This window comes from Nuphar pumila, chromosome 6 (assembly GCF_984573655.1).
Source record: "Nuphar pumila chromosome 6, dmNupPumi1.hap1.1, whole genome shotgun sequence".
NCBI lineage: Eukaryota > Viridiplantae > Streptophyta > Magnoliopsida > Nymphaeales > Nymphaeaceae > Nuphar > Nuphar pumila.
This window is the reverse complement of record NC_143254.1, coordinates 120561478-120586305: the sequence shown is the minus strand read 5'-3', so window position 1 is coordinate 120586305 and position 24828 is coordinate 120561478. Positions and strand designations below refer to the sequence as shown.

General features: G+C 41.5%; 1 protein-coding gene across 2 annotated transcripts in view; it reads right to left on the bottom strand.

The window, feature by feature from the left end:
- Positions 1–24828, bottom strand: part of LOC149835959 (CAAX prenyl protease 1 homolog) — a 93911-nt gene that overhangs the window by 35017 nt on the left and 34066 nt on the right. For both annotated transcript variants that reach the window (XM_090008877.1, XM_090008878.1), the window contains exon 11: positions 18241–18354. In XM_090008877.1, coding sequence (XP_089865003.1) covers positions 18241–18354 — 114 coding nt within the window. The remainder of the gene's footprint in view (positions 1–18240; positions 18355–24828) is intronic.

Sequence of the window (24828 nt, the reverse complement as noted above, 5' to 3'; positions counted from 1 at the left end):
CGATTTCCACCATTGTACTTTTGCTTCTTGTAAGGTGGCTGGTACTTCTTGCCACTGTGGTGCTGCGGCGGACCGGCTCCCCGTTTCCCCGGTGTGTCCTTTTGACTCTTCCTTGATCTCTCACATTTTTCATTCAGCATAGTAGCCACTTCAATGGCTTGTGCGAGGGTGGATGGCAGATTTATCATCACTCGTGGTCGCAATCCGTCCTTGAGTCCGCGGACATACCTAGTTGCTCTGGCTTTATCATTCGCGAACAAATTTGGGCAATAACGCTCCAAGGTCCGAAATTTGGTAGTGTATTCCACCAAATTCATATTTCCTTGTGTAAGCTCCAAGAACTCCTGATGCTTCTGATCACGAGCGTACTGGGGGAAATATGTCTCTAGAAATGTCCGCTTGAATTCTTCCCATGGAATAGTATCTTCTCCGGCAAAGTGGATGGTTCGGGTTGTGTCCCACCATTTCTGTGCATCTTCCGTCAAGCGGTAAGTGCCGAAGTCCGTTTGCTTATCCTCGGGAACAGACAGAACCCGAAAAGCTCGTTCTGTCTCTGCAATCCAATTCTCAGCTAATTCAGGATCAGCCTTGCCTGAGAAGGTAGGCGGGTTCAACTTCAAGAACATCTCATAGGTGATTGTGTTCGTATTATGCCTCTCACTTATGGCTGCGGCTAACTCCGCCTGATGGCGCATTTGGGTGTCCATGGTTTGAGCCAGATTTCCGAGAGTTTCCATCACGAAACCCCTTTGGTCCTGTCATTCGTTCGCCGTGCTCGAACTAGCTTGGGATCGACGGTACATCTAATAACCATTTCAATACACACAGTTTTACTATCTTTGCATTATAGTGTTTCAAAAGTCATTACAGGTATATATATTTATACTTGTATAGGAGAAACAATGTAATTATCATGGCTACTAAAATAAATAAAATATACTCACAGAGCGATCTCAGGATGTGGCATGACCGTGAACTTTGATTTATTGTTCCCAGGCTCTGATACTATAACTGTAACGCCCCGAAATTTTAACCCAGATTTTTGAGGATTTTTTTTTTTTTAAAGCGGAAACAACTAATAATTCTCGGGTTAAGCATTTCAGAACGATACAGGAAGGTAAAAGCAAACCACACCATTTATTTCCACTTCAATAATAATAAAATCCAACATCAGAGTTTTCACATTGAATCTCAAAACAAAAATCTCAATCTGAAAGTAAGCAGAACCGCCAGAGAACAAATAGATCAAGTCTCGGTCTGCGCCTCATCCCGTTTCGCTTATGGACTACTCTGTGCCTGAAAATAATAAAAATTATAGGAATTAGACTACCACGTCTAAGTAGGAAAACTGTAATTATTCTTGCAAGTAGATCATGTGTCAGGTGTGTGATGTGGGTGTCGTGGTTGAATTTCAGTTTAAATATAAACACATAAGTAATTCGATGTAACAGCAATAACAGACCTATATAAAAAGGTAAATTATGTAACAGCTATACTTAAGCACAAAAAGCATTTTAGGCAACTTCACCAATTGAGCAAGTAAGGTATTAAGCAATTAAGGCAGAACTTACACTAACATGAACAACATCCATAATATGAATTCAATTAACTAATAAATACACAAATTAGGATGTCGTTTCATCATAAGCACCGAATATAAAACATGATGAAAGAGTAAGCAATTGTCTCTTTAATGACTCCCACACAGTGATACCTAACTGTTCTAGTTAGTGTTTATCTTTTCTTATCCCGCGGGTACACACGGGCCAAGGCAACCATCACAGAAGAGAATGTCCGGGGGTATATTATTCAGGGTTGTTTTATTAACCCGAACCTTCTAACTGTGACTGAAATCCCAAGGGAGCGGCCAGTGACCGAGAGAAACTCCCAAAGGCCAAAACCAAGACAGGATGCATCCCTAACTTCTGCAGAAGAACATAGAACTACCGCCTAGGACACAATTGGTAGTCCGGGTCCCCCGACTCTGAGGACTGGGACCAACGAGTCGCTTTACGCTCGAAACCAAACACATGTCCCCAGAGTTTTGTACCACTTACCCTCTCCAAGGTAAGCCCGAAACTGAGTGGGTTACTCTTTTCATTAGTTAATTTCCCGAAGTATGGGGCATTTCCCCAACTTCTTTCTATTATCATAGTAGTAGGATTCTCAACCTTAGTCATTCTACCCAGGTGTATATAACAGTCTCGGTCATTTTAATTACATAACCCACCCACAGTGCTCTGGTGCCTTTAACCCAGTCAAGCACACAAGTTATTATTTAATTTCATTACCAACATACTTGAACCAGACCACACACCTTCATTAGGTACTTAACCCGGATCGGGTAGTCCAATCTGTCTTGCCCATTAGGCAAGGCACATGTCTAAAGATTTCAGTGTACACCAAGTTATGTGTTGAATCAACATCTAATATGTAACCACTTCTATGTATGCTCAGCATAATTTATTATCATGTAGGGTCTCATTATGACAATTTCCAACAAACCTGGTAACTACCAGTATCTTCAATAGTTGACATGAGTTATCATAAGCATGCCACATCTCCCAACATAATACATAGACAAAATAAACTAACAGGAATTTACCTACACAAGTTAGGGTTTACATAATGGAATAGTGTCAATCGGCCAGCATAAACATGCTATATTTTACAGAATGAAACCATTAGCATCAGTCAACATAAATTATGTGATGTTTAACATAGGTTTACATAATAATTTAATCAACATAGGCTGATTATAAACTATGCTAAGTTCAGCTTCATTTTCCAGAATACTTTGACTATGAGAAAGAAACTTATGAGACTGTGACATATAGAATTTCACCCAACATCATGCATACAATTATACACCCTTATACATGGTTTCAGGTACTCAGATCTGATCACATCTAACAACTAATAGAAAACTACGGACTTAATAGAAAACCCCAAATTAACGTATTGCTCTAGTATTATAACCATTAAAATAGCATAACATCTCTATACTGTCATACACTTAGAGATTTGTTATTTCAACAAAACACACATTCCTAATTTACTATTTTAATATGTCAATCATGCAAACTCACCATTTACTGTTTAAAACATGTCCCCAATTCCGATCAATAAATCATGAATCATGCATATACAAGATGGAAACATGAATCATCCCACAGTGATTTATCACAGTTCCTAATACGATCTATTCAGGAAAGACCCACATCCATTTTCTATAGAACACCCTAAGAGTTCAAACCTTGACTATATGTATGATTACCAGGAAATTCCTAAAGTATACCTACTTTAATGATACACAAATGTCATCACTGTACACATGAAATCAGAGGAATTCAATTCTGATAAAACTGAATAAAGTATGGTTATAGGTAGTTAAAACATAGGTATTCAGTCTTAATAGCATTTTATAACAGCATATTAATAGAGAAAATGACTGGAAAGAAAATCTGATAACAGGTTAGACCTTACTCATTTACACAGATTCAGTTATGCATCACAGGAATTTGATAACCATTGTTACGTAATCTTAAATGAACCATACTCAAGGGACCGGCTAACCTGTTATAAGTAAATTTCTATTATAAAAGAGTTTCTATTATTTAGGAACCATTTCATATTTTAACAACTTGTGCATCATAATGGCATCTCGTATAACTAAAACTCATAAAATGTATTACAGTATACAACCAAGAGTTGAACCCACCCAAATCGATGTGGATTTGAGACTTTAGGGTTAGGGTTTGGGGGTTTTCTGGCGTGGGATTTACCGAAATCCCCCAACTGTCACAACACCCCTCGTGATTTGGGGATTTTCGATCCCCCCCCTCCCACTCATTTACACCCCCAACACGCGAGTTACCTACAGGAAAAAAAAAACAGTAACCTACTATTATCCGGCGAGGTTGTTGCGGCATCCACGAGAGGGGTCGGTCGGCTTGGACAGCACCACCACCGGCGAAGTTGGCTCCTCACTGCAAGGCCTCGAGCTGCGGCTTGGGATTGGAGGGGGCTTCGAGGTTTAGAAAGGTAGAAAAGAGTGAGAGAGAGAATGGGACAGCGAGAGAGGGAGAAGAAAGGGTTCGGGTCCCCCTTTGTAGGTGGGTGACCTTCCAAAAAGGAAGGAAGCCCGGCGGCTGCGGGGTGTTTCCCCACCTCCCATCATTTTAGGTGTTAGGGTTCGGCTGAACCCTAACACTCGTTATCGCAGGGGAGAGGGTTTCCCCTCAAAAGCATTTTATCGGGCAACCCATATCGGGTTGCCCCCCCCTTATTAACCCCTCTTTAATTTATTTTTTTTAACAGGGGGGGTGGATCGGGTCCGGGTCCGAACCACGACCCGAAATGCTGGACCCAAATTTGATTTGGGTCCGGGTCGCTTAAACAGCAGTGGACCCAAAGGTTGGATCCACTTGGGTCTGAACCGAGTATTTGAAGTATTTAATTTCTTTAAATATTTAATTATATAATATTACTAAAATATTCTAATATCCGAAATTTTCTTTTGGGTCCAATAACGGATCCTAGGCCCAAATCCACATAATTCTTAAGTTTTTAGTGTAAAATTTGTGGTTCTTACAGGACCAGACCTGCACAGCAATATCTAGACCCACAACAAAACCGAGAACCTCCTTATTCAGGGTTCCGGTAATCCAACCATGAAGCAACCAGTCAGATTTCTTACATGCAACATAATCAGGATTGGCACAACGAACACCATTTCCATCAACAGAAAACTGCTCGGGCATAGTTACACTCCCATCGATAAAACCTTGAAGATCTTGGCTCCCAATGAGACCAAGAACTTGGATCTTCCAAAGAAGATAATTGGTATGAGAAAACTTGATAGAAACAAAGTTGGCATCGTTTTACATCACTGGTAAGGATATTTGGACAACGAGACGGATATCGTGGCCAAAGCTGCAAACCATTAATCACTCTGATGGGAGAGGCTCTGGTACCATAAGCCAAAAGAAAGAGAGAGAGAGAGAGAAGAAGAAGAAGAAGAAGAAGAAGAAGGGAAACAAGAGAGCCATGTTTATGTGGTTTGGCCACACGAGCCTACGTCCAGGAATAAAACACGATAAAACTTATTTTTCTTTCACCAAACATGTACAATTATATACACACTTTCTCAAATGAGAATCACTTCCTGATAAAGAGACTATCTTTCTCTTATCAGTATCATCTTCTTTCCTTCTCTTAGGATTCTCCTTCTCAATTGATACGGATGAGGATGGACTTCTATTGGCAATGGCCAAATGTGTCTCATGGTAAGCTTTCCTTTTTACCTTGGATTTATCCAATTGTATATCAATCTGTTGAGCTTTCCTTTCCTCTTTAGTGTTCCATTCTGCCAGCTACATGTCAACTTTCCTTTGAGCTTGGGATTTATCCTTAGATCTTATCTTATCGACAGCTTCTTGGATCTGACCTGATGTGCATCTGAACGGATCAGGTTCTGGATCATACCTACCAACTGTCTATATACAGTAGTCATCAAGTTCACCATGGAGTATCCACCTGCTTCTTGTCTTCAGTTAGCCTTGCTTTACCAATCAAATCAGCAGCATACTTATTTTGAGTCAACAAATAACTTCTCTAAGAGTATGCAACCTCGAGTCCCAAGAAATACTTTAATTTGCCCAAGTCTTTTATCATAAAACTTTGCACCAGCCAAGATTTCACATTCTCAATCATGATTTTGTCATCCCCTACAATTATCGTATCTACATACAACAAAAGTATGCCCTTCCCTTGAGTAAAGGATAAAACAAATAGTGCAAGATCATGAAGGTTTTGTTTGAACCTCAATCTCATAATTGCAGTACTGAATTTGTCAAACCAAACTCTTTGAGCTTGCTTCAAAGCATACAAAGCTCTCTTCAACTTGCCCTCCTTATCATCCACTCCTTGGGGCAACTCTATGTATACTTCCAGATCTCCATTCAAAAAGTCATTTTTGACATCTAACTGCCACAACTCCCGCATTCTAACTGCAGCCACTGCTAATAACGTTCTGATAGTGGTCATATGTGCAACTGGTGCAAAGGTCTCAGCAAAGTCTATCCTGGATTGCTGAGTATATCCCTTTGCTAAAGGCGAGCTTTGTACCTTTTTATTGATATGTTTGCCATGGTTTTGATCTTGTCTACCCATTTGCATCCAACCATATTTTTCTCATGTGGTGGCTTTACCAACTCCAAGACTTTCATTCTTTTTAGCGCCTCCAACTCTTCACACATGGCTTTCTGCCACTCAAGCTCTAACACAACTTCAGCATAAGACTTAGGTTAATAATAGGAATGTATCATGGCTAAGAATACTTGGTGAGTAGCAGAAAAAGATTCATAAAAAACAAAGTGAGTGGGAGGAATTTGAAAGACGGGAGCTTCTACGCATCTGAGCAATAGGAGGAACATGAGAGAGTTTAGTTGCTTGTTCTTCAAGATCGACTTGGAGAACCCTGGGACTCGGTGCAGATGAGGCTCCATCTTCCTAATCATGTTGCCCAAGGAAAGAATGGGTAGGGACATCTACTGGTCTTCTACTATATGCAATCCACTCCTTATCCTTTTCAAGATCTTCGGAGAAAGGAACAAAGAAAAAATAGACTCAAAACTCTCAACTTGATGTTTACCCATATAATATGGCATGTGCTCCAAGAATTCTACATGCCCAAAAGTCCAAACTTTCTTACCCACAAGGTCGAAACATCTATATATCCTTTCTGCCCCTCTAGATACCCAATAAAACAACACTTAATTATTCTTAGTGACAACTTATCTCTACACTAGGAAGGAACAAGAACAAAGCAAGTACTTCCAAATACCCTCAACATGTTATAGTCAGGCTCCCTTCCGAATAGCTTCTTATATGCTGACATCTTTCCAATAATTCTTTATGGCATCCTACTTATCAAACGTAATGCAACTCCCACAACTTCAGCCCAATACTCCTTAGGAATTTCAGTGTTAAACAAAAAATGTATCGTAGTTTCAAGTATGTGCATGTTCTTTAATTCAGCAACTCCATTTTGTTTTGGTGTACAAGTACTACAATTTTCAAGTCTTCAGTCTTGTGGCATCGATGGTTGGGTCATGTGTCTAGTTCAAGGTTGCATTTTATGTTGTCTTTTGGTGTTTTGGGTGATAGTTGTACTCGTGGAGTGTCTGACGAGGTCAAGTGTTGTGAGAGTTGTAGGTTGTCCAAGGGTCATGCTCTTATTCAATCTTAGAGAAGTTGAGTATGCTTGTCCTTTTGATCTTGTCCAGTGTTATTAAAAACGTGCCTCAAGGCGCAAAAAGCGCGCCTCGCCTCAAGGCGAGGGCTTTTGTGCCTTGAGGCACAGGCTTGAAGCGTAAATGCATAGAGGCGTACGCCTCATAGGCCTTGAGGCGTACGCCTCGAGGCGAGGCGCGCCTCACGGTGAGGCGCGCACGCCTCGTGATTATGGTCAAATGAGGGTCAAAGCCCTCATTTGACCATAATTAAATTCTTGCCCCCGACCCTAACGAGGGTCGGGGGCCCTAATGTCTCGCAGGCCCTCTCTTTCTCATCTCTCACAATCTCTCCCTCTCTCTCGAGGCCCCTCTCCCTCTCTCTCTTTCTCACAGCCCCTCTCCTTCTCTCTCACAGTCCCTCTCTAGCGTCTCTCCCTTATCGGCCTCCTCCTTCTCGCCGGAAGCAACTGCGACGCCGGAAGCTGCTGCGACACCGAAATCAGCTTCGACGCCGGAAGCAGCCATACCCAAGGTAACCCGACCCCCTTCATTATTTTTCCTTCGTGTCTGCCTCCCTCTCTTGAATCTTTGTAGCAGGCAGGGGCACGACCCCTGTCGTGCGACTTATTCCGGCAGGCCCGACCCCCTTCGTAGACCTTGAGACCAAGGTTGGGAAGTTGGTTGTACCAATGTTTATAGAGAAGAGCAGTGGGTAAACGAACCAAACTGAAAGCCTTGTTCGGGCTCGGTTCGATTACAGCCTAGCTGAACATGAGCTTGCACAAGCTCGAGTTAGCCAAAACTGAGTTGGCTCGTTAAGCAGAAATAGGTTTTTTTTTACAAGAAGCCACAACAAAAATGAACCAGTGACCTCATTGTTTTTATCATATCTGCATAACCAGTTCATTTACTCTTATGTTTGTTGGCATATGATAAACCTAATCGTGCTCGTTTCACTTATATTGCACGAACTGCTTTTTGCTTATTGCTCATCTCACTGAGCTCAAGTCTGAATGAGCTTTGTGCGAGCCAACTGAGCCGAGCAGTGAGCTGCTCTGTTCGCTTACAATCCCTAACAGTGGGGTGAATGAGATAGCTGGATGGTAAAGCTGCACAAATCTTTTTTTCCATAGGAAATGTTGGGGAGCAAAAGTTTGGGGACGGTTTCTCTGCGTAAGAATACAAAAAGTAGCTTTTAATATATATTTTGAATTATTTCGATAGAAATGTATAAAAGATGCAGTAAAATATCACAAAATTATTCTTGTGTATTGATTAAAAAGTCAAAAAAATTGGTGTTCTCATGTGCTATGTTTCAAAAATTTTACAAACTCCCATCTCAAACTCTTTCGTTTGTGGGTACACCCTTATTGAGTTGGTGGTTCAGTGGCCACATTTTGAATGACCTTACTTCAGGCCCGTCAGTGGCGCTTTTCTACATGAAAGATATTAGAATTAAATACATTTGCATTAGTTACATTAATGTTACTTTTACATGTTAATCTCATATGTTTTCCGTATTTATTTGAGATTTTTTATTTCATGTTGGTTGGTGCTTCATCAATAAAGCATTTCTTATTTATTTATAATTTTAGATAATTTTTATAGTTTTTTTAAGTTTAAAAAAATTTTTTTGAGGCTTACGCTTTGCGCCTTGAGGCTTGCGCCTCGCCTCAGATTTTGGTGGAGCGCCTCGCTACGCCTCAACGCTTTTCACAACACTGATCTTGTCCATTCTGATGTTTGGGGTTTATCCCCTGTGATGTCAAAAGGAGGGTCCATGTACTTTCTGACATGTATTGATGATTTTACCAGATATATATGGATTTACTTTATAAAAAATATGAGTGAGTTATTTAATATCTTTAAGAAATTTTGTGTATCTTGATACTCAATTTGCCGGTAAGGTGAAGATACTTCGCTCATATTCACGGGGAGAGTCTGTGGGGCACAACTTGCAGGATTTCTTAGTGGAGAAAGGAAAGATGCATAATCCCAATCTTCTTCCCTCACGACCGATCCTACACAAAACAACAATTAGGGATGAACACAGCACCACAGTTGGACTGGGTAACTTGACCAACAAAAAGTAAATTCATGGCTAGAGATGGAACTAAGAAAACTTTATAGGAACATTGAGTTTTTCACAAGGATTAGAATCAAGAGTGAATTAATCGACTTTAGCAACTTTCATAAGAGATTCATCTGCAGTGTGAAAGGCACCACAGCATGATTTGCAATTTGTTAATATAGACATGGCATGACGCTCCTGAGTCTACTAACCAGCCAGAACTAATACTAGGGATACCTATGAAGGCACAACCAGAGGTACCTGAAGGAGTAGTTGCAATCGAGGAGGTGGATAAGGAAAGAAGCTGTTATAGTTGGTCTAGCCTTGAGTGGACAGAAGACTGGATATCAGAAGTGGAGGGTGATGCAGCTGCCAATGTAAGAACCACAAATTTTACACTAAAACTTAAGAATTATGTGGATTTGGGCCTAGGATCCGTTATTGGACCCAAAAGAAAATTTTGGATATTAGAATATTTTAGTAATATTATATAAATAAATATTTAAGAAATTAAATATTTCAAATCCTTGGTTCAGACCCAAGTGGATCCAACCCTTGGGTCCACTGCTGTTTAAGCGACCCGGACCCAAATCAAATTTGGGTCCAGCATTTCGGGTCGTGGTTCGGACCCGGACCCGATCCACCCCCCCTGTTAAAATTAAAGAGGGGTTAATGGGGGGCAACCCGATATGGGTTGCCCGATAAATTTTTTTTTGAGGGAAAACCCTCTCCCCTGCGATAACGAGTGTTAGGGTTCAGCCGAACCCTAACACCTAAGATGATGGGAGGTGGGGGAGCACCCCGCAGCCGCCGGGAGGGTGTGCTTCCCTTCCTTTTCGGGGGGGCACCCACCTACAAAGGGGGACCCCGACCTCTTCCTTCTCCCTCTCTCGCTGTCCCATTCTCTCTCTCTCTCACCCTTTTCTACCTTTCTAAACCTCGAAGCTCCCTCCAATCCCAAGCCGCAGCTCGAGGCCTTGCAGTGAGGAGCCAACCTCGCCGGTGGTGGTGCTGTCCAGGCCGACCGACCCCTCTCGTAGCTGCCGCAACAACCTCACCGGGAAAATGGTAGGGTTTCTCTAATGTTTCTTCAGGTCGATCATGGATTGGGTGGGGTGTGGGTTGTCAAAAAAAAAAAAACCAAAACGACTGATTTAAGGGGGGTTTTGGTTGCCGAACAGTCAATAAGATCGGAGATTGGGGAAAACTGTGTTTTTCTTACCGATTGGGTGTTTTGCTTCATTCTAGGATTAGATACTTTGATCGAAAGTTAGATGGAAAACTCTATCTTTTTTTTTTATCAAAAACCCTAGTTCGAACTAGGTTTTTCTTAACCTTGGTCTGTGGGTTTTTATGCAATCTTTCCAAGTCTGAAAATGTGCATGACTGTGTCAAATTAGGATTTGATATTGTGTTGAATCATTGCTGCAATCATTTTGTATACTGTAATACATTTTATGAGTTTTAGTTATATGAGTTGCCATTATGATGCACAAGTTGTTAAAATGTGAAATGGTTCCTAAATAATAGAAATTCTGTTATAATAGAAATTTACTTATAACAGGTTAGCGGATTCCTTGAGTCTGGTTCATTTAAGATTTCATAACAATGGTTATCAGATTTCTTTCCGGTCATTTTCTCGATTAATATGCTGTTATTAAATGCTATTAAGACTGAATACCTATGTTTTAACTACCGGTAACCATACTTGATGCATTTTTATCAGAATTAAATTCCTCGGATTACATGTGTACAGTGATGACATTTGTGTATCATTAAAGTAGGTATACTTCAGAAATTTCCGGGAATCATACATATAGTCAGGGTTTGAACTCTTAGGGTGTTCTATAGAAAATGGATTTGGGTCTTTCCTGAATAAATCGTATTAGGAACTGTGATAAATCACTGTGGGATGATTCATGTTTCCATCTTGTATATGCATGATTCATGATTTATTGATCGGAATTGGGGACATGTTTTAAACAGTAAATGGTGAGTTTGCATGATTGACATATTAAAATAGTAAATTAGGAATGTGTGTTTTGTTGAAATAACAAATCTCTAAGTGTATGACAGTATAGAGATGTTATGCTATTTTGATGGTTATAAGACTAGAGCAATACGTTAATTTGGGGTTTTCTATTAAGTCCGTAGTTTTCTATTAGTTGTTAGATGTGATCAGGTCTGAGTACTTGAAACCATGTATAAGAGTGTATAATTGTATGCATGATGTTGGGTGAAATTCTATATGTCACAGTCTCATAAGTTTCTTTCTCATAGTTAAAGTATTCTGGAAAATGATGCTGAACTTAGCATAGTTTATAATCAGCCTATGTTGATTAAATTATTATGTAAACCTATGTTAAACATCACATAATTTATGTTGACTGATGCTAATGGTTTCATTCTGTAAAATATAGCATGTTGATGCTGGCCGATTGGAACAGCTGTTGCTTTGTGATTATAAGTCTTCCATGCTAATTCTGATCACCCACTTGATACTCTTGTTATTGCCCAATGTTGATGGTTTAGTCTGTAAAGTTATGCTGAACTTAGCATAGTTATAATTAGCCTATGTTGATTAAATTATTATGTAAACCTATGTTAAACATAACATAATTTATGTTGACTGATGCTAATGGTTTCATCCTGTAAAATATAGCATGATTATGCTGACCGATTGACACTATTCCATTACATAAACCCTAACTTGTCTAGGTAAACTCCTGTTAGCCTATTTTTGTCTATGTATTATGTTGGGAGATATGGCATGCTTATGATAACTCATGTTAACTATTGAAGATACTGGTAGTTACCAGGTTTGTTGGGAATTGTCATAGTGAGACCCTACATGATAATAAATTATGCTGAGCATACATAGAAGTTGTTACATATTAGATGTCAATTCAACACATAACTTGGTGTACGCTGCAATCTTTAGACATGTGCCTTGCCTAATGGGCAAGACAGATTGGACTACCCGATACATGTTAGTACCTAATGAAGGTGTGTGGTCTGGTTCAAGTATATTGGTAAGGAAATTAAATAATAACTTGTGTGCTTGACTGGTTTAAAGGCACCGGAGCACTGTGGGTGGGTTATGCAATTAAAATGACAAATGACTGAGACTGTTATATACACCTGGGTAGAATGACTAAGGTTGAGAATCCTACTACTATGATAGTAGAAAGAAGTTGGGGAAATGCCCCATACTTCGGGAAATTAACTAATGAAAAGATTAACCCACTCAGTTTCGGGCTTACCTTGGAGAGGGTAAGTGGTACAAAACTCTGGGGACATGTGTTTGGTTTCGAGCGTAAAGCGACTCGTTGGTCCCAGTCCTCAGAGTCGGGGGACCCGGACTACCAATTGTGTCCTAGGCGGTAGTTCCATGTTCTTCTGCAGAAGTTAGGGATGCATCCTGTCTTGGTTTTGGCCTTTGGGAGTTTCTCTCGGTCACTGGCCGCTCCCTTGGGATTTCAGTCACAGTTAGAAGGTTCGGGTTAATAAAACAACCCTGAATAATATACCCCCGGACATTCTCTTCTGTGATGGTTGCCTTGGCCCGTGTGTACCCGCGGGATAAGAAAAGATAAACATTTACTAGAACAGTTAGGTATCACTGTGTGGGAGTCATTAAAGAGACAATTGCTTACTCTTTCATCATGTTTTATATTCGGTGCTTATGATGAAACGACATCCTGAATTGTGTATTTATTAGTTAATTGAATTCATATTATGGATGTTGTTCATGTTAGTGTAAGTTCTGCTTTAATTGCTTAATACCTTGCTTAATTGTTGTAGTTGCATAAAATGCTTTTTGTGCTTAAGTATAACTGTTACATAATCTACCTTTCTATTCAGATATATGTCTATGATTGCTATTGCATTGAATTCCTTATGTGTTTATGTTTAGACTGTAATTCAAACACGACACTCACATCACACTTGACACATGATCTACTTGCAAGAATAATTACAGTTTTCCTACTTAGACGTGGTAGTCTAATTCCTATAATTTCTATTATTTTCAGGAGAAGAGTAGTTCTATGAGCGATGCGGGATGAGGCGCTGACCGAGACTTTATCTATTTGTTCCCTGGCGGTTCTGCTTTCTTTCAGATTGAGATTTTTGTTTTGAGACTCACAATGTGAAAACTCTGATGTTGGATTTTATTATTATTGAAGTAGAAATAAATGGTGTGGTTTGCTTTTACCTTCCTGTATCGTTCTGAAATGCTTAACCCGAGAATTATTAGTTGTTTCCGCTTTTTAAAAAAAAAAAAAATTGGGTTAAATTTCGGGGCGTTACAGCCAATGCACTCTTTATCCCTTCCAATACTACTTTCACCACCTACAACACTGGAAACTAATGCACTTCAAACCATCCTCGCACTCTTTTCAATCCTGGGCATGTCTTTTTCGCGTGCCTCATCTCCTTACTCATATCAAACTTAGATACACCGGACTTTGTACCACCATAGCTACTGCTTGGATGCAACCATAACAAAGTCACATGTAGGCTAAGTCACACGGACTCGGCTAAAAGGTCGGTGCGGCTTCGGACATGGGGCGGACACGGTCAACTAAGTGCTGGACTCGGTCAACACATCGGGGCTAAATCCATCCACATTTTGGACTCAGTCAACTTTGACCGAGTCTATTTTTGTCCATTTATTAAAATTAATTTGGACTCGGGTCGAGTCCGAATCCGAATCCAAGACGGTATCGAGGTCGGATCTTATTATTGTTATATATATATATAGTCGTGTCCCCGTGTCCAAAATTTTGAAATTGCTCCACACCCGTGTCGCACCCGTACCCGCACCCATGTGACATAGCATGTAGGAAAGGACTGAAGGGACTTTATCTTAGTCTCCTCATAAATAAGCTCAAAGAGCCTAAATGATAAGAGGAAGGAATGTCTTGTGTATAATCGCACTTCTCACATTATCAAACTCAAGATGAAGCCCCACCAACAATTCTATCACTCTCACATTCTCCTTAGACTGTGTTTCATCATCCACATAGGTCTTACAATCCTTGCACTTATCACACTTTTTGTTGCTCTCAATCAAGGCCAAGGAACCCCACAGTTGTTGCATCTTAGAATAGAAATCTTAGACAGATTTGCCTCCTTGACTCAAGGACCTCAAGTCTTACATCAACCAATATTGTCTTGCCCAGTTTTCTAGCATATAAACCCGCTACAGATAACCTCATGCATCCTTGGATTCCTGAAACTTAGAGATATTCATAGCAATCCTTTACTCTACCGACCCGAGAATCCAAGATTTCACTTTAACATTATTCATTTTCCACTCCATCAATGAATCATAATTCAGATCACCTTCTTTCGGTTTCACACTATTCCTGTCAAGAAAGCCTCAATCCCTTCTCATCAATTATGGCAACCATAAAGTCAGACCAAAAAAGCATAGTTGGCCCCATCAAGTTTCACCAGAGTGAATTAGATAGGGTCTCCTTTCTCCATCTTTCCACAACCCCCAAACTAGAATGTAATTGCTGCACAAAAAACACCAACTACATGAAACCAAGAGCATATATGCAATATATATACACAGACCAGCACAAAAAACACCAAATAACAAGTTCTACAAAATTGGCTTCACAACAAAACTAATGTTCAGCTATCGGCACCAAGTTTAGGCATGAAACAATAGCGAAATCACACCCAAACTGCATACATCACATCCATATCATCAAATATATTATTCACAATAATATTCAAATCACCAACTTCTCAAAATACAAGTATCTCAGCATGCTGATAAGGAGAAACAGCCCAAAACTATGCAAAAGCCTCTAGTAACACCCAAAAGGCATTTCAAAACTGAGCCAAATGTGAAAACCAACCACCCAAATCACATCTGACTGCCCTCTTGCATAAAAAACGACCAAAACCCAATTCATTTGAGCCCAAACACAGACTGATAAGATCAGACTGAGTAAAAAACTCAAATCTGGATGTAGAAGGCCCTAATATCCATAAAATGCTGAAAAAACTGTAGAAAATCAAATACTCAACCGATTGCCCTGATTTTTTATTCAGAAATCTTCTAAAATTGAGGGCTAGCAAATCCTTACGACAAAAGCCCAAAAGCCCACTCGGATTGTATGGCACGAATCCCAAGGGATGATGTCAGCAGGACTCTTGTTCCAGCAACTGAATGAAATCTTCTTCCTATCACCAGCAGAATGATTCTCCTCCCAGTCTTGCAGCCATGGCTCTGATACCATGTGCAACAAGATAACAACGAGAGAGAAGAGAATAGATGCAATGAAAAACTTCCATTAGGTTCAAATAATGGGAGAATACAACAAATAGAGGACGTCCCCTTTTGGCTACACAAGAGAAGAAAAATAGTTGACTATGATCCCTATAGCTATGTTACAAAAATACCCCTTTATAATAAAACATACAAAGTAAAGAGGGTAGTACACAAACTTGTAATATAGGCATTACATTCCTTAACATTATATATATAGAGAGAGAGAGACTGGGAAGTAGGTGCCAACCAAAGTTAAGAGCCTACCACAAGCGAACTGAGGTTTTTGGGGTGTTTTTCAGTTCAGTTTTTAAGATAGTGAAAAATCAATAGCTCACAATTCATGAAGATGGAAGTGGTTTAAAAATAGCCCATTGCATCATGCTAGACTAACATGAAGATAGTAAATAGAACATGCCAAACGTGACTCCAAGGGTACTTCTTTGCTCTTAGAGGTTAAATCTATGTATATCAAAAGCATATAGCATAGGTTACGGTGATTCAGTACCACAATAGACACCCAAGCTTAGCCAAGTCAAGCTAAAGAGGAGACCAAGCCTGGTACCAAAGGTACCAAACCAACCTTGAACAGCAGAGCCTCAGGCTTGGCTTGGCTGGTGTGCAGCCCTAGTAAAAAGTCACCATTTACCCCCAGCAACTTGTTTCCCCTGGTAAACTTCTCCCCCGCAGAGAAGGGAGAAGTTTAGCGCACGTTCAAACACACACTCAATCTCCTCCAAAACTCTCTAAATCATCCAATACTAGTTCAAATCTTCTGATAACCTGTGGACAGGAGTCTAAGGCAAGCAGATTTACCCTCCTTGATAGAAAACCATAGCTTTTTCTAGTAATCCTGACCCTATCTCTTTTCTTACATGAGTATGATGCCATAGCACATTTTTCCATTAAGTTAATAACAGTAGGGACCATACAATATTGTTCAGATCTGATCTTAAGTGTAGCAAATAAGAAGCCTTTTGGAACAAGTCCCAAGGAGCCTCATGAGTTCCACAAGTTAGTGAAGTGCTTAAGAGAGGCTTACTCAAGATAGCACGAGTACATAAATTTGGGAATTCTGTAGACCTTCTACCAAATCCGCTATGTTCACCAACAAAGAAAGTATAAGCAGCTTAGTTGAAACAACAGACAACCTCTCAAATCCAGAAGATAATGCCCCTCCCTTCCATACCGACCAGAGTCTGGACCAATCACACTGCCATTATTAATTTCTTTCTCTATGATCAACAAATTCTAGCTAAATGAAATAGAGGGTTTGGTGTTCCAAAATGGTACCAACAATACGCTTTTTGGGCGAAGAAAGCTCTACTATAGGCTAAACAGATTTAAAGACATAAAATTGCATATTCCAGTCCAGGTTTGCAAGCTAATCACACAGGCCACAACTCCCCAAAAAAGTACTCGAATTAGTTAACGGAAATTGCTTTTCAAAGAACTCAAATCTGAACCATTTTTATCAAATAACCAGGACCTTGATGAATAGGTCAAATTGGAAGGGCAAGAAAAATGGTGCAAGATCAAGACTCAAAGATTTGAAGATGGGGCAGAGCTGATCCAGAGTTATGTGGAAGATGGTTCTGGAAATGTTTTGCATTGTAGCCAAAGCTGGGTCCCTGAAGTTGAGTCTTGCAGCAAAACTGAATAAAAATCATCATGATTCTTTATCTACTATAGATTTTTAAATTTTCAATGTTCTTTCGTCATTGAATAAAGTCTCCTTAATCAACAAGCTCAGGGTTTCTTTTTTGTCATATTTGTGAATACAATAGTTTTGGAAGTTTTAGATTGAATATCTTGGTTATTTCTTTGTGAAAAAAACAACTTTTCCTTCTTCCTCAAAAGAGAATATATATAATCCAGGATTACTTTTTTCTTAAAAGTTTCTTTTTGAAACAGTCCTACAGTGGAAGACCTATCGATCTTAACTGCATCCACTGTATGCACCATTGCAGACTGCATATTAGAACAAAGTTATTCATAACATTTAAGCTTCGTTCCATTAACGACAGGATGGAAAGTAGTAAGTATATACCAAAAGATATTGAACTGCAAAGGGGCAGCCCAAAATGGAGAATAAATCATGAGGTTAATTAGTAAATAAATATCATAAGAAAGCATGCTACTTAATTACCATGCTACCCAGCAAGCATAAGATAAAGATAACTGGTGTGCAATTCATACACAGCTATGTTACTTCCATTTCATGTCCCCATATAGTCTATTCTTAGTGGAAAATTATGCAAGAATAGCATGTCCTCTGTCCTTTTAGCTATATCGATCAAACACAGGTTTACAGGAAAGGGACCATATGTAATAATAGAAAGTGTACCAAACACCAGCAGCTGCTAGTTGGCAGCTGAAGTTAATGAATGAAGTTGATAAGCCAACAGGGGCATTATTAAGAAAAAGCATGTGTGGATTAATATTCAAATGCATGTTGCAATCAAGTAATAAACTAAACCTAAACAAGACAATGGTGGTCTATTCTTAAGAGGTATTCCAGGATAAAATGAAATATTAGTTAGACTAACACTGTTAAGCTATCCAATCATAAATTCTTTTCTGTGTTAGCTTTCTGGTAAAGGATTGGACCAAAAAACAAAGAGAGGAAAAAGAGGCAGCACCTGAAAAATTATAAGCCCAATAAGCACAGGTTGTGTTTCAAACCCAAAACTGTGAAAGAGGTCCTTTGAGTTCCTTACAAGTGTGTACCCCCCGAATTGCAGAAAAGTGAGAACCTACATTCCGACAGAGAGGCGGCTTAAAACATGTGGAACACGAGATGCAAGAAAGCAGAAATAGCATTTAAAGCTTTGTGCTAAAGAAACAAAGTTCATACAAATGGTCCAGACTCCAGACATTGTTAGATTATGAGAACACTTGTACTAAATTATTAGATATAAAAGTGGTTTGGTTTCAATACGTGTTTCATCCCTTGTATAAAAAAGGATTACCTGACATACATTATGTTGCATTTCATATACACAATTCTTATCCAATTCAAAATTAACAGAAAAGTGGAGGACAACATCACTACCAAAATCCAGGTGTGGTCATCATGATACCCGTCTTGCAGGCAGAACCACGCTAGCAAAATTTGTAATTTCAGAATGCCCATATTCCTCGCTTCAATCTTCAGGATCCTAAGGAAGACTGCTAGCAGAAATTCAAAGCTCATTCAAGACCTCTTATAGAAAGGGCGCCCATCAAGAGTGTTGGGAGCATATCCAATTTCCCATGGAGCATGGTGGGTTGGGACTAAAGGACTTTACTCAATGAAGCTGTTTCTGTTTGGCTAAGTGTAAAACCCACGTTTCTTTTAAAAAAAATTATTTTATTGGACCCGGGCCGGGTCGGGACCCGACCCGGGCCCCTTTTCATTAGGGTTTTAATAACCCGACTCAGGAAGAGGATTTTAAATCCTCTTCCCGAGCGCCCCCCCCCCCCCTTCCACCTTCGTTTTCGGAAGGATTAGGGAAACCCATCGGGGTTTCCCCTTTCATCGCCCCCTGGAGCCTTTAAGTTCAACGAGGGAGGGCGAGGGGAGGCACGCCTCCCTCTCGAAGGCTTTCGCTCCCCCCCGTGCCGACTTCCTCCTTCCCTGCGCACGCCTCCAGCGCCGCCGTCACTGCGACCCACGCCGACGCCGGCAACCGCCTCCCAGGTACGTCGTTCTCCTCCCTTTTCTCCTCCTCACCCCCTCTCTATCACCTCGCCGGGAGGCTGACAGGCGGCGCGCGGCCCCTGTCGCGCCCTCCCGCCTCTCCTGTGCTCATCGAAGGCCCGACAGGTGGCCTGCGAGGCCCCTGTCGTCCCCTCTTCCCTTCGGGGGTGCGCCGGAGTGCCGGCAGGGGACCAATGGCCCCTGCGACACCCCCTCACCCCTGTGGGTGATAGGGAAACCGACGGGAGGTCGGTTTCCCCTGTCACCCCCGTCCCGAGCCCTCTCTTTCTCTCTGGCAGGGGTTAGTCCCCCTGTCGCCTCTCGATCACCAGTAGGCAGGGGCAATGCCCCTGCCGCTTCCTGTTTCCCGACAGGCAGGGGCTCGCCCCCGCTGCCTCTGGGGTTTTGGCACGCAGGGGTAATGCCCCTGCCGCCTTCCTGCCTCGGCTGACAGGGGCAATGCCCCTGTCGCCCTTTGTTTTGCTGGGCAGGCAAGGCAATGCCCCTGTCGCCGTTTGTTTTGCTGGGCAGGCAGGGGCTCGCCCCCTGTCGCCCTTTGTTTTGCCGGGCAGGGGATATCCCCCTGCTGCCCCTTGGTTCTCAGCACGCAGGGGCTTGTCCCCCTGTCATTCTCTGTTCCGCCTGGCGGGGGCCGAAGCCCCCCGCTGTTTATTAATTTGTTTGGCAGGGGCCGAGACCCCTGCCATTCAGTGTTGGCAAGCAAAGGGGCCGAGGCCCTGTCACTGGTCGCCTTCTTGAGGCAGGGGCTGAGGCCCCTGTCGGCTGTTCTGTCAGGCAGGGGCCGAGGCCCCTGCCATTCACTATTTTGTCAGGCAGGGGCCGAGGGCCCTGCCATTTGTTGTTCTGTAGGAAGGGGCCAAAATCCCCAGTCGCCTAATCCTACCCTGGTCCCCGTTGCACCATAAAATTTTATTTATCATAATTGAATACGCACACCTTTGCAGACTTCGCATCGAACCCTGCTCTGGCTCCGCGGCCTGAGCCTCGTATCATCTACACTCGTAGACGCACGCAGCTCACGACATCCCGAAGTAGGGGAAAGTCGCACGAAGAGTTTGTATGAATGAAATAAGATATAAGGACTTTATGATCAAATGGTTTATTTGGCATACATGCTTAGCTGTAGGATTACTTAACTGGTGATTGTCTGTGTTGTGTTTCCGCATCCGTATGCTTTTGGAAATTACATGCTTATTGTGAGCTCTATGAGTAGACTCATTGCTAGAAAGATCTTATTACTGTATTTCCGCCTTGCTCACTGTTGTAAGTTACTGTAGATGCCTTACCTTATTGGTTATATGAATCTTGTATGAGACTTCTTGCTTTTTAGTATTCGAGGATGCCAAGTATAATACTGATTTTTATGAAACACTGTGATGGGTTATCTATCAAGAAACCCATGAACTTACTATAGTAATCAGACCTTAAGGCAGGTATGATACAAATAGTACGGGAGGTCATTGAGTACCTCGAAGTGAACCATCAACACTTTATTGATATCAATAAGATAATACCGGCCTTCACAGGCCAATTGCTAAAAGAGCAATACATGTCATATATGAACCAAAAGAATCATAAAACATTATATGTTGCCCTCTCATCGTAGTCGTACCTCTAGGAAGGTACGATCGTAGTTTTGGACAAATACGTCCCATATGGGTTACGATGGTTGGATGATGAGGTTACAGCAACCTCGATGCGTGCATTTAGCAAAATACTGAGATCACATAAATGATGACAATTCGCCTTCACAGGCAAGATGCTCGAGTGGGTCTAATAGACCAGAGCATGTAAGATGGGGCGGCGGTTAAGAAACCTCCGTCGTACCCATTCGACCTTCACGGTTCATCAAGGGAGAGGATGGATGGTACAAAAACTTTGATGGACAGGTTGTTAACAACCACCCCACGGGCAAAAGACTCGGCTTCCCCCGTCATCGGAGTTAGGAGAATTGGGATTACCATAAATTATCCTAGGTGGTAACTCCCAGGTACTTCTGCAGAAGTTGGATGCATCCATGGGCCACGAATGCCTTTGGGGATTTACTCTCTTGGTCATTGACCGTCCCCTTAGGAGCGGACTCAGTCAGCCATCTGGGTTAATGAAAACACCTGACATAATAAACCCCTGGATCGGTCTCGGTTGTTTCTATATTTCGCGTATGTGCATACCCACAGGCCAGTTAATATCAGAACATAAAGAATATCTTCTTGAATAATTGTAGATGATTGAGACTTACACTGCTTGAAATGATTCAAACAATAGCTCTTTGCACATATTACACTTGTTAGAATAGATTACAATTGTATTGATTGTTTTAATATCATAACTGCTTATCTCATGAATGTCCTGTTTTATTTTCATTATACTTATCTATTCGTGTACCTACTGGTTTGTAATGAAACTGACCCATTTCATGGGCAGGTGATGAGTAGGACTTCACAGGCGGCCGATGGCGTGGTGCAATATGGCTCAAGATTTATCTTCTTTCTGTTGGCGGCTTGGCTCTGAGTCTTTTTGAATTTTCTTTAGATTAATGAACTTTGGAAGGATGCTCATTTTGTAATAAACTGTAGATTTTTAATCTATTGCCTTATTTCCTCAATTCCTTTAAGTTGTGGTTTATGTGAATGATGGTTTTTCAGCTAACGTACCCAGGATTTGTTGACTTGTGCTCCTTTCTAAATGTCTTCCGTTGTCGATTTTAAAAGTAAAAACTTTAAATCTTTGAAAGGTTTTTCGATAATGTTTTCGAAATCACAAGTCGAAATTTTGGGGCGTTACACTAAGTGGTGGTGAGGCTTGTGCAAGGTAGACAACCAGTGGACAACTCTCATGAAAGCCAAGTCCGGTCTAAGTCCATACCATTTACAATGGAACATCGTAAACAAGTGGATGCATGGTTCCAACATTTGGAAAGACTGTTTGAAGGTTTTGGAGACAGAGCGTTGTTCTGGACAGGCAGGTGGTGTGAGAACCAAACCCTTGCTGAGATGTTTCCTTCCTTATTTCACACTGCCAAGGATAAAATTATTCTAGTCAAAGACTGCTGGAATCAAAGGGACGATGATTCCTACCCTTTAACCAAGAATTCCAAGACTGGTTTCACATATTAGAGTGGCAGTGATGATGGAACTTGAAGAGGCTGATACTTACCTCTGGAAGAGGACTATAAATGGCTCTTATCTGGTGGTTTCATTCACCTGTTGTTTTAGGGCCCATTTGGATGACATTTTTTAAAGAGTTGATTAAAAAAATATTCAAAAAAAAAAATTAGTTGAAAACTACTCTTTTAAGACCAGATTTGGCGCTTAAAAAATTACAGGGTTTTTTTTAATGTTTGTTTTAGGCCCCAATCGGATGACATTTTTTAATGCTTTGATTAAAAAAAATGATTCGAAAAAATCTAGTTGAAAACTAATCTTTTAAGACCAGATTTGGTGCTTAAAAAATTACAGGGTTTTTTAATCTCTCTCTCTCTCTCTCTCTCTCTCTCTCTCTCTCTCTCTCTCTCTCTCTCTCTGCACAGCTACACAGGTGGGCAGGGAGAAGCAGACATCAGTTTTTGGTTGGACAGAGAACCATCACCACCATAACAGAAACTACTGTTACCAGTTTTTTACCACTTGATCCTCCTCCCCAAACCTTAGCCCTAGCTCCACCAACTGTGGCAGCTCGTAGAACACAACTGCCCACCTACAACCCCCATTCTCTTCAGTTGGAAGCCACTGTAGCTCCTCCACTGCATGAAATGGTGTCGCCATCCACCTCACGATAGCAGCTGCAATGGGCCATCCATGCCCACCACCCCCGCCAACATCTAAAGGCTAAAAATCTCAAGACCAGAATTTTTCCTCTTCTCTAATATCTTATGGCTAGAAATTGCCACTCCAATAGCATTTATGGAGGTTCCCCAAATCATCGACCAAGAGAGGTTATGTCTGAGAGTAAGACAAAGGAAGGTGGAAGGGTGCCAGCACCATTGGAATAGCCCATTTTTTTTAGGCAGCCTTCCTCTGCCTCCCATGCCCCTGCCGAAGGGGGGGGGGGGTCTGGTACCTATAAGAAACCCTCAAAAGAAGGCTAAGAATATGTCCTCATGGCGTAAAGGGAGAGGAAAAGACCGCCTGTTATTTTCAAAAGAGGCTTTGAAAAAACAGGTCTGTCCCATTTTCTCAAAAACTTGATTTTTATGCCAAAATATCATTATGGAAATTTAGTTTTGAAATTTATTGTCAAGCAAACACCCTCAAGATATGGTTTTCAGAAAAATTGGGTCTGATAATAACATTTTGAATGTCAGCCAATGCACCCTTAGTCACTCGGATGTGGAGCTATTTCTCAAGGGCGCCATTTGGAGCTTCCCTCTCCCCCCACCCACCCCTTGAGCAAAAAGTTGGAAGCCACTGTAGCTCCTCCACTGCATGAAATGGTGTCGCCATCCACCTCACGATAGCAGCTGCAATGGGCCATCCATGCCCACCACCCCCGCCAACATCTAAAGGCTAAAAATCTCAAGACCAGAATTTTTCCTCTTCTCTAATATCTTATGGCTAGAAATTGCCACTCCAATAGCATTTATGGAGGTTCCCCAAATCATCGACCAAGAGAGGTTATGTCTGAGAGTAAGACAAAGGAAGGTGGAAGGGTGCCAGCACCATTGGAACAGCCCATTTTTTTTAGGCAGCCTTCCTCTGCCTCCCATGCCCCTGCCGAAGGGGGGGGGGGGTCTGGTACCTATAAGAAACCCTCAAAAGAAGGCTAAGAATATGTCCTCATGGCGTAAAGGGAGAGGAAAAGACCGCCTGTTATTTTCAAAAGAGGCTTTGAAAAAACAGGTCTGTCCCATTTTCTCAAAAACTTGATTTTTATGCCAAAATATCATTATGGAAATTTAGTTTTGAAATTTATTGTCAAGCAAACACCCTCAAGATATGGTTTTCAGAAAAATTGGGTCTGATAATAACATTTTGAATGTCAGCCAATGCACCCTTAGTCACTCGGATGTGGAGCTATTTCTCAAGGGTGCCATTTGGAGCTTCCCTCTCCCCCCACCCACCCCTTGAGCAAAAAGTTGGAAGCCACTGTAGCTCCTCCACTGCATGAAATGGTGTCGCCATCCACCTCACGATAGCAGCTGCAATGGGCCATCCATGCCCACCACCCCCGCCAACATCTAAAGGCTAAAAATCTCAAGACCAGAATTTTTCCTCTTCTCTAATATCTTATGGCTAGAAATTGCCACTCCAATAGCATTTATGGAGGTTCCCCAAATCATCGACCAAGAGAGGTTATGTCTGAGAGTAAGACAAAGGAAGGTGGAAGGGTGCCAGCACCATTGGAACAGCCCATTTTTTTTAGGCAGCCTTCCTCTGCCTCCCATGCCCCTGCCGAAGGGGGGGGGGGGGGGGGGGGGGTCTGGTACCTATAAGAAACCCTCAAAAGAAGGCTAAGAATATGTCCTCATGGCGTAAAGGGAGAGGAAAAGACCGCCTGTTATTTTCAAAAGAGGCTTTGAAAAAACAGG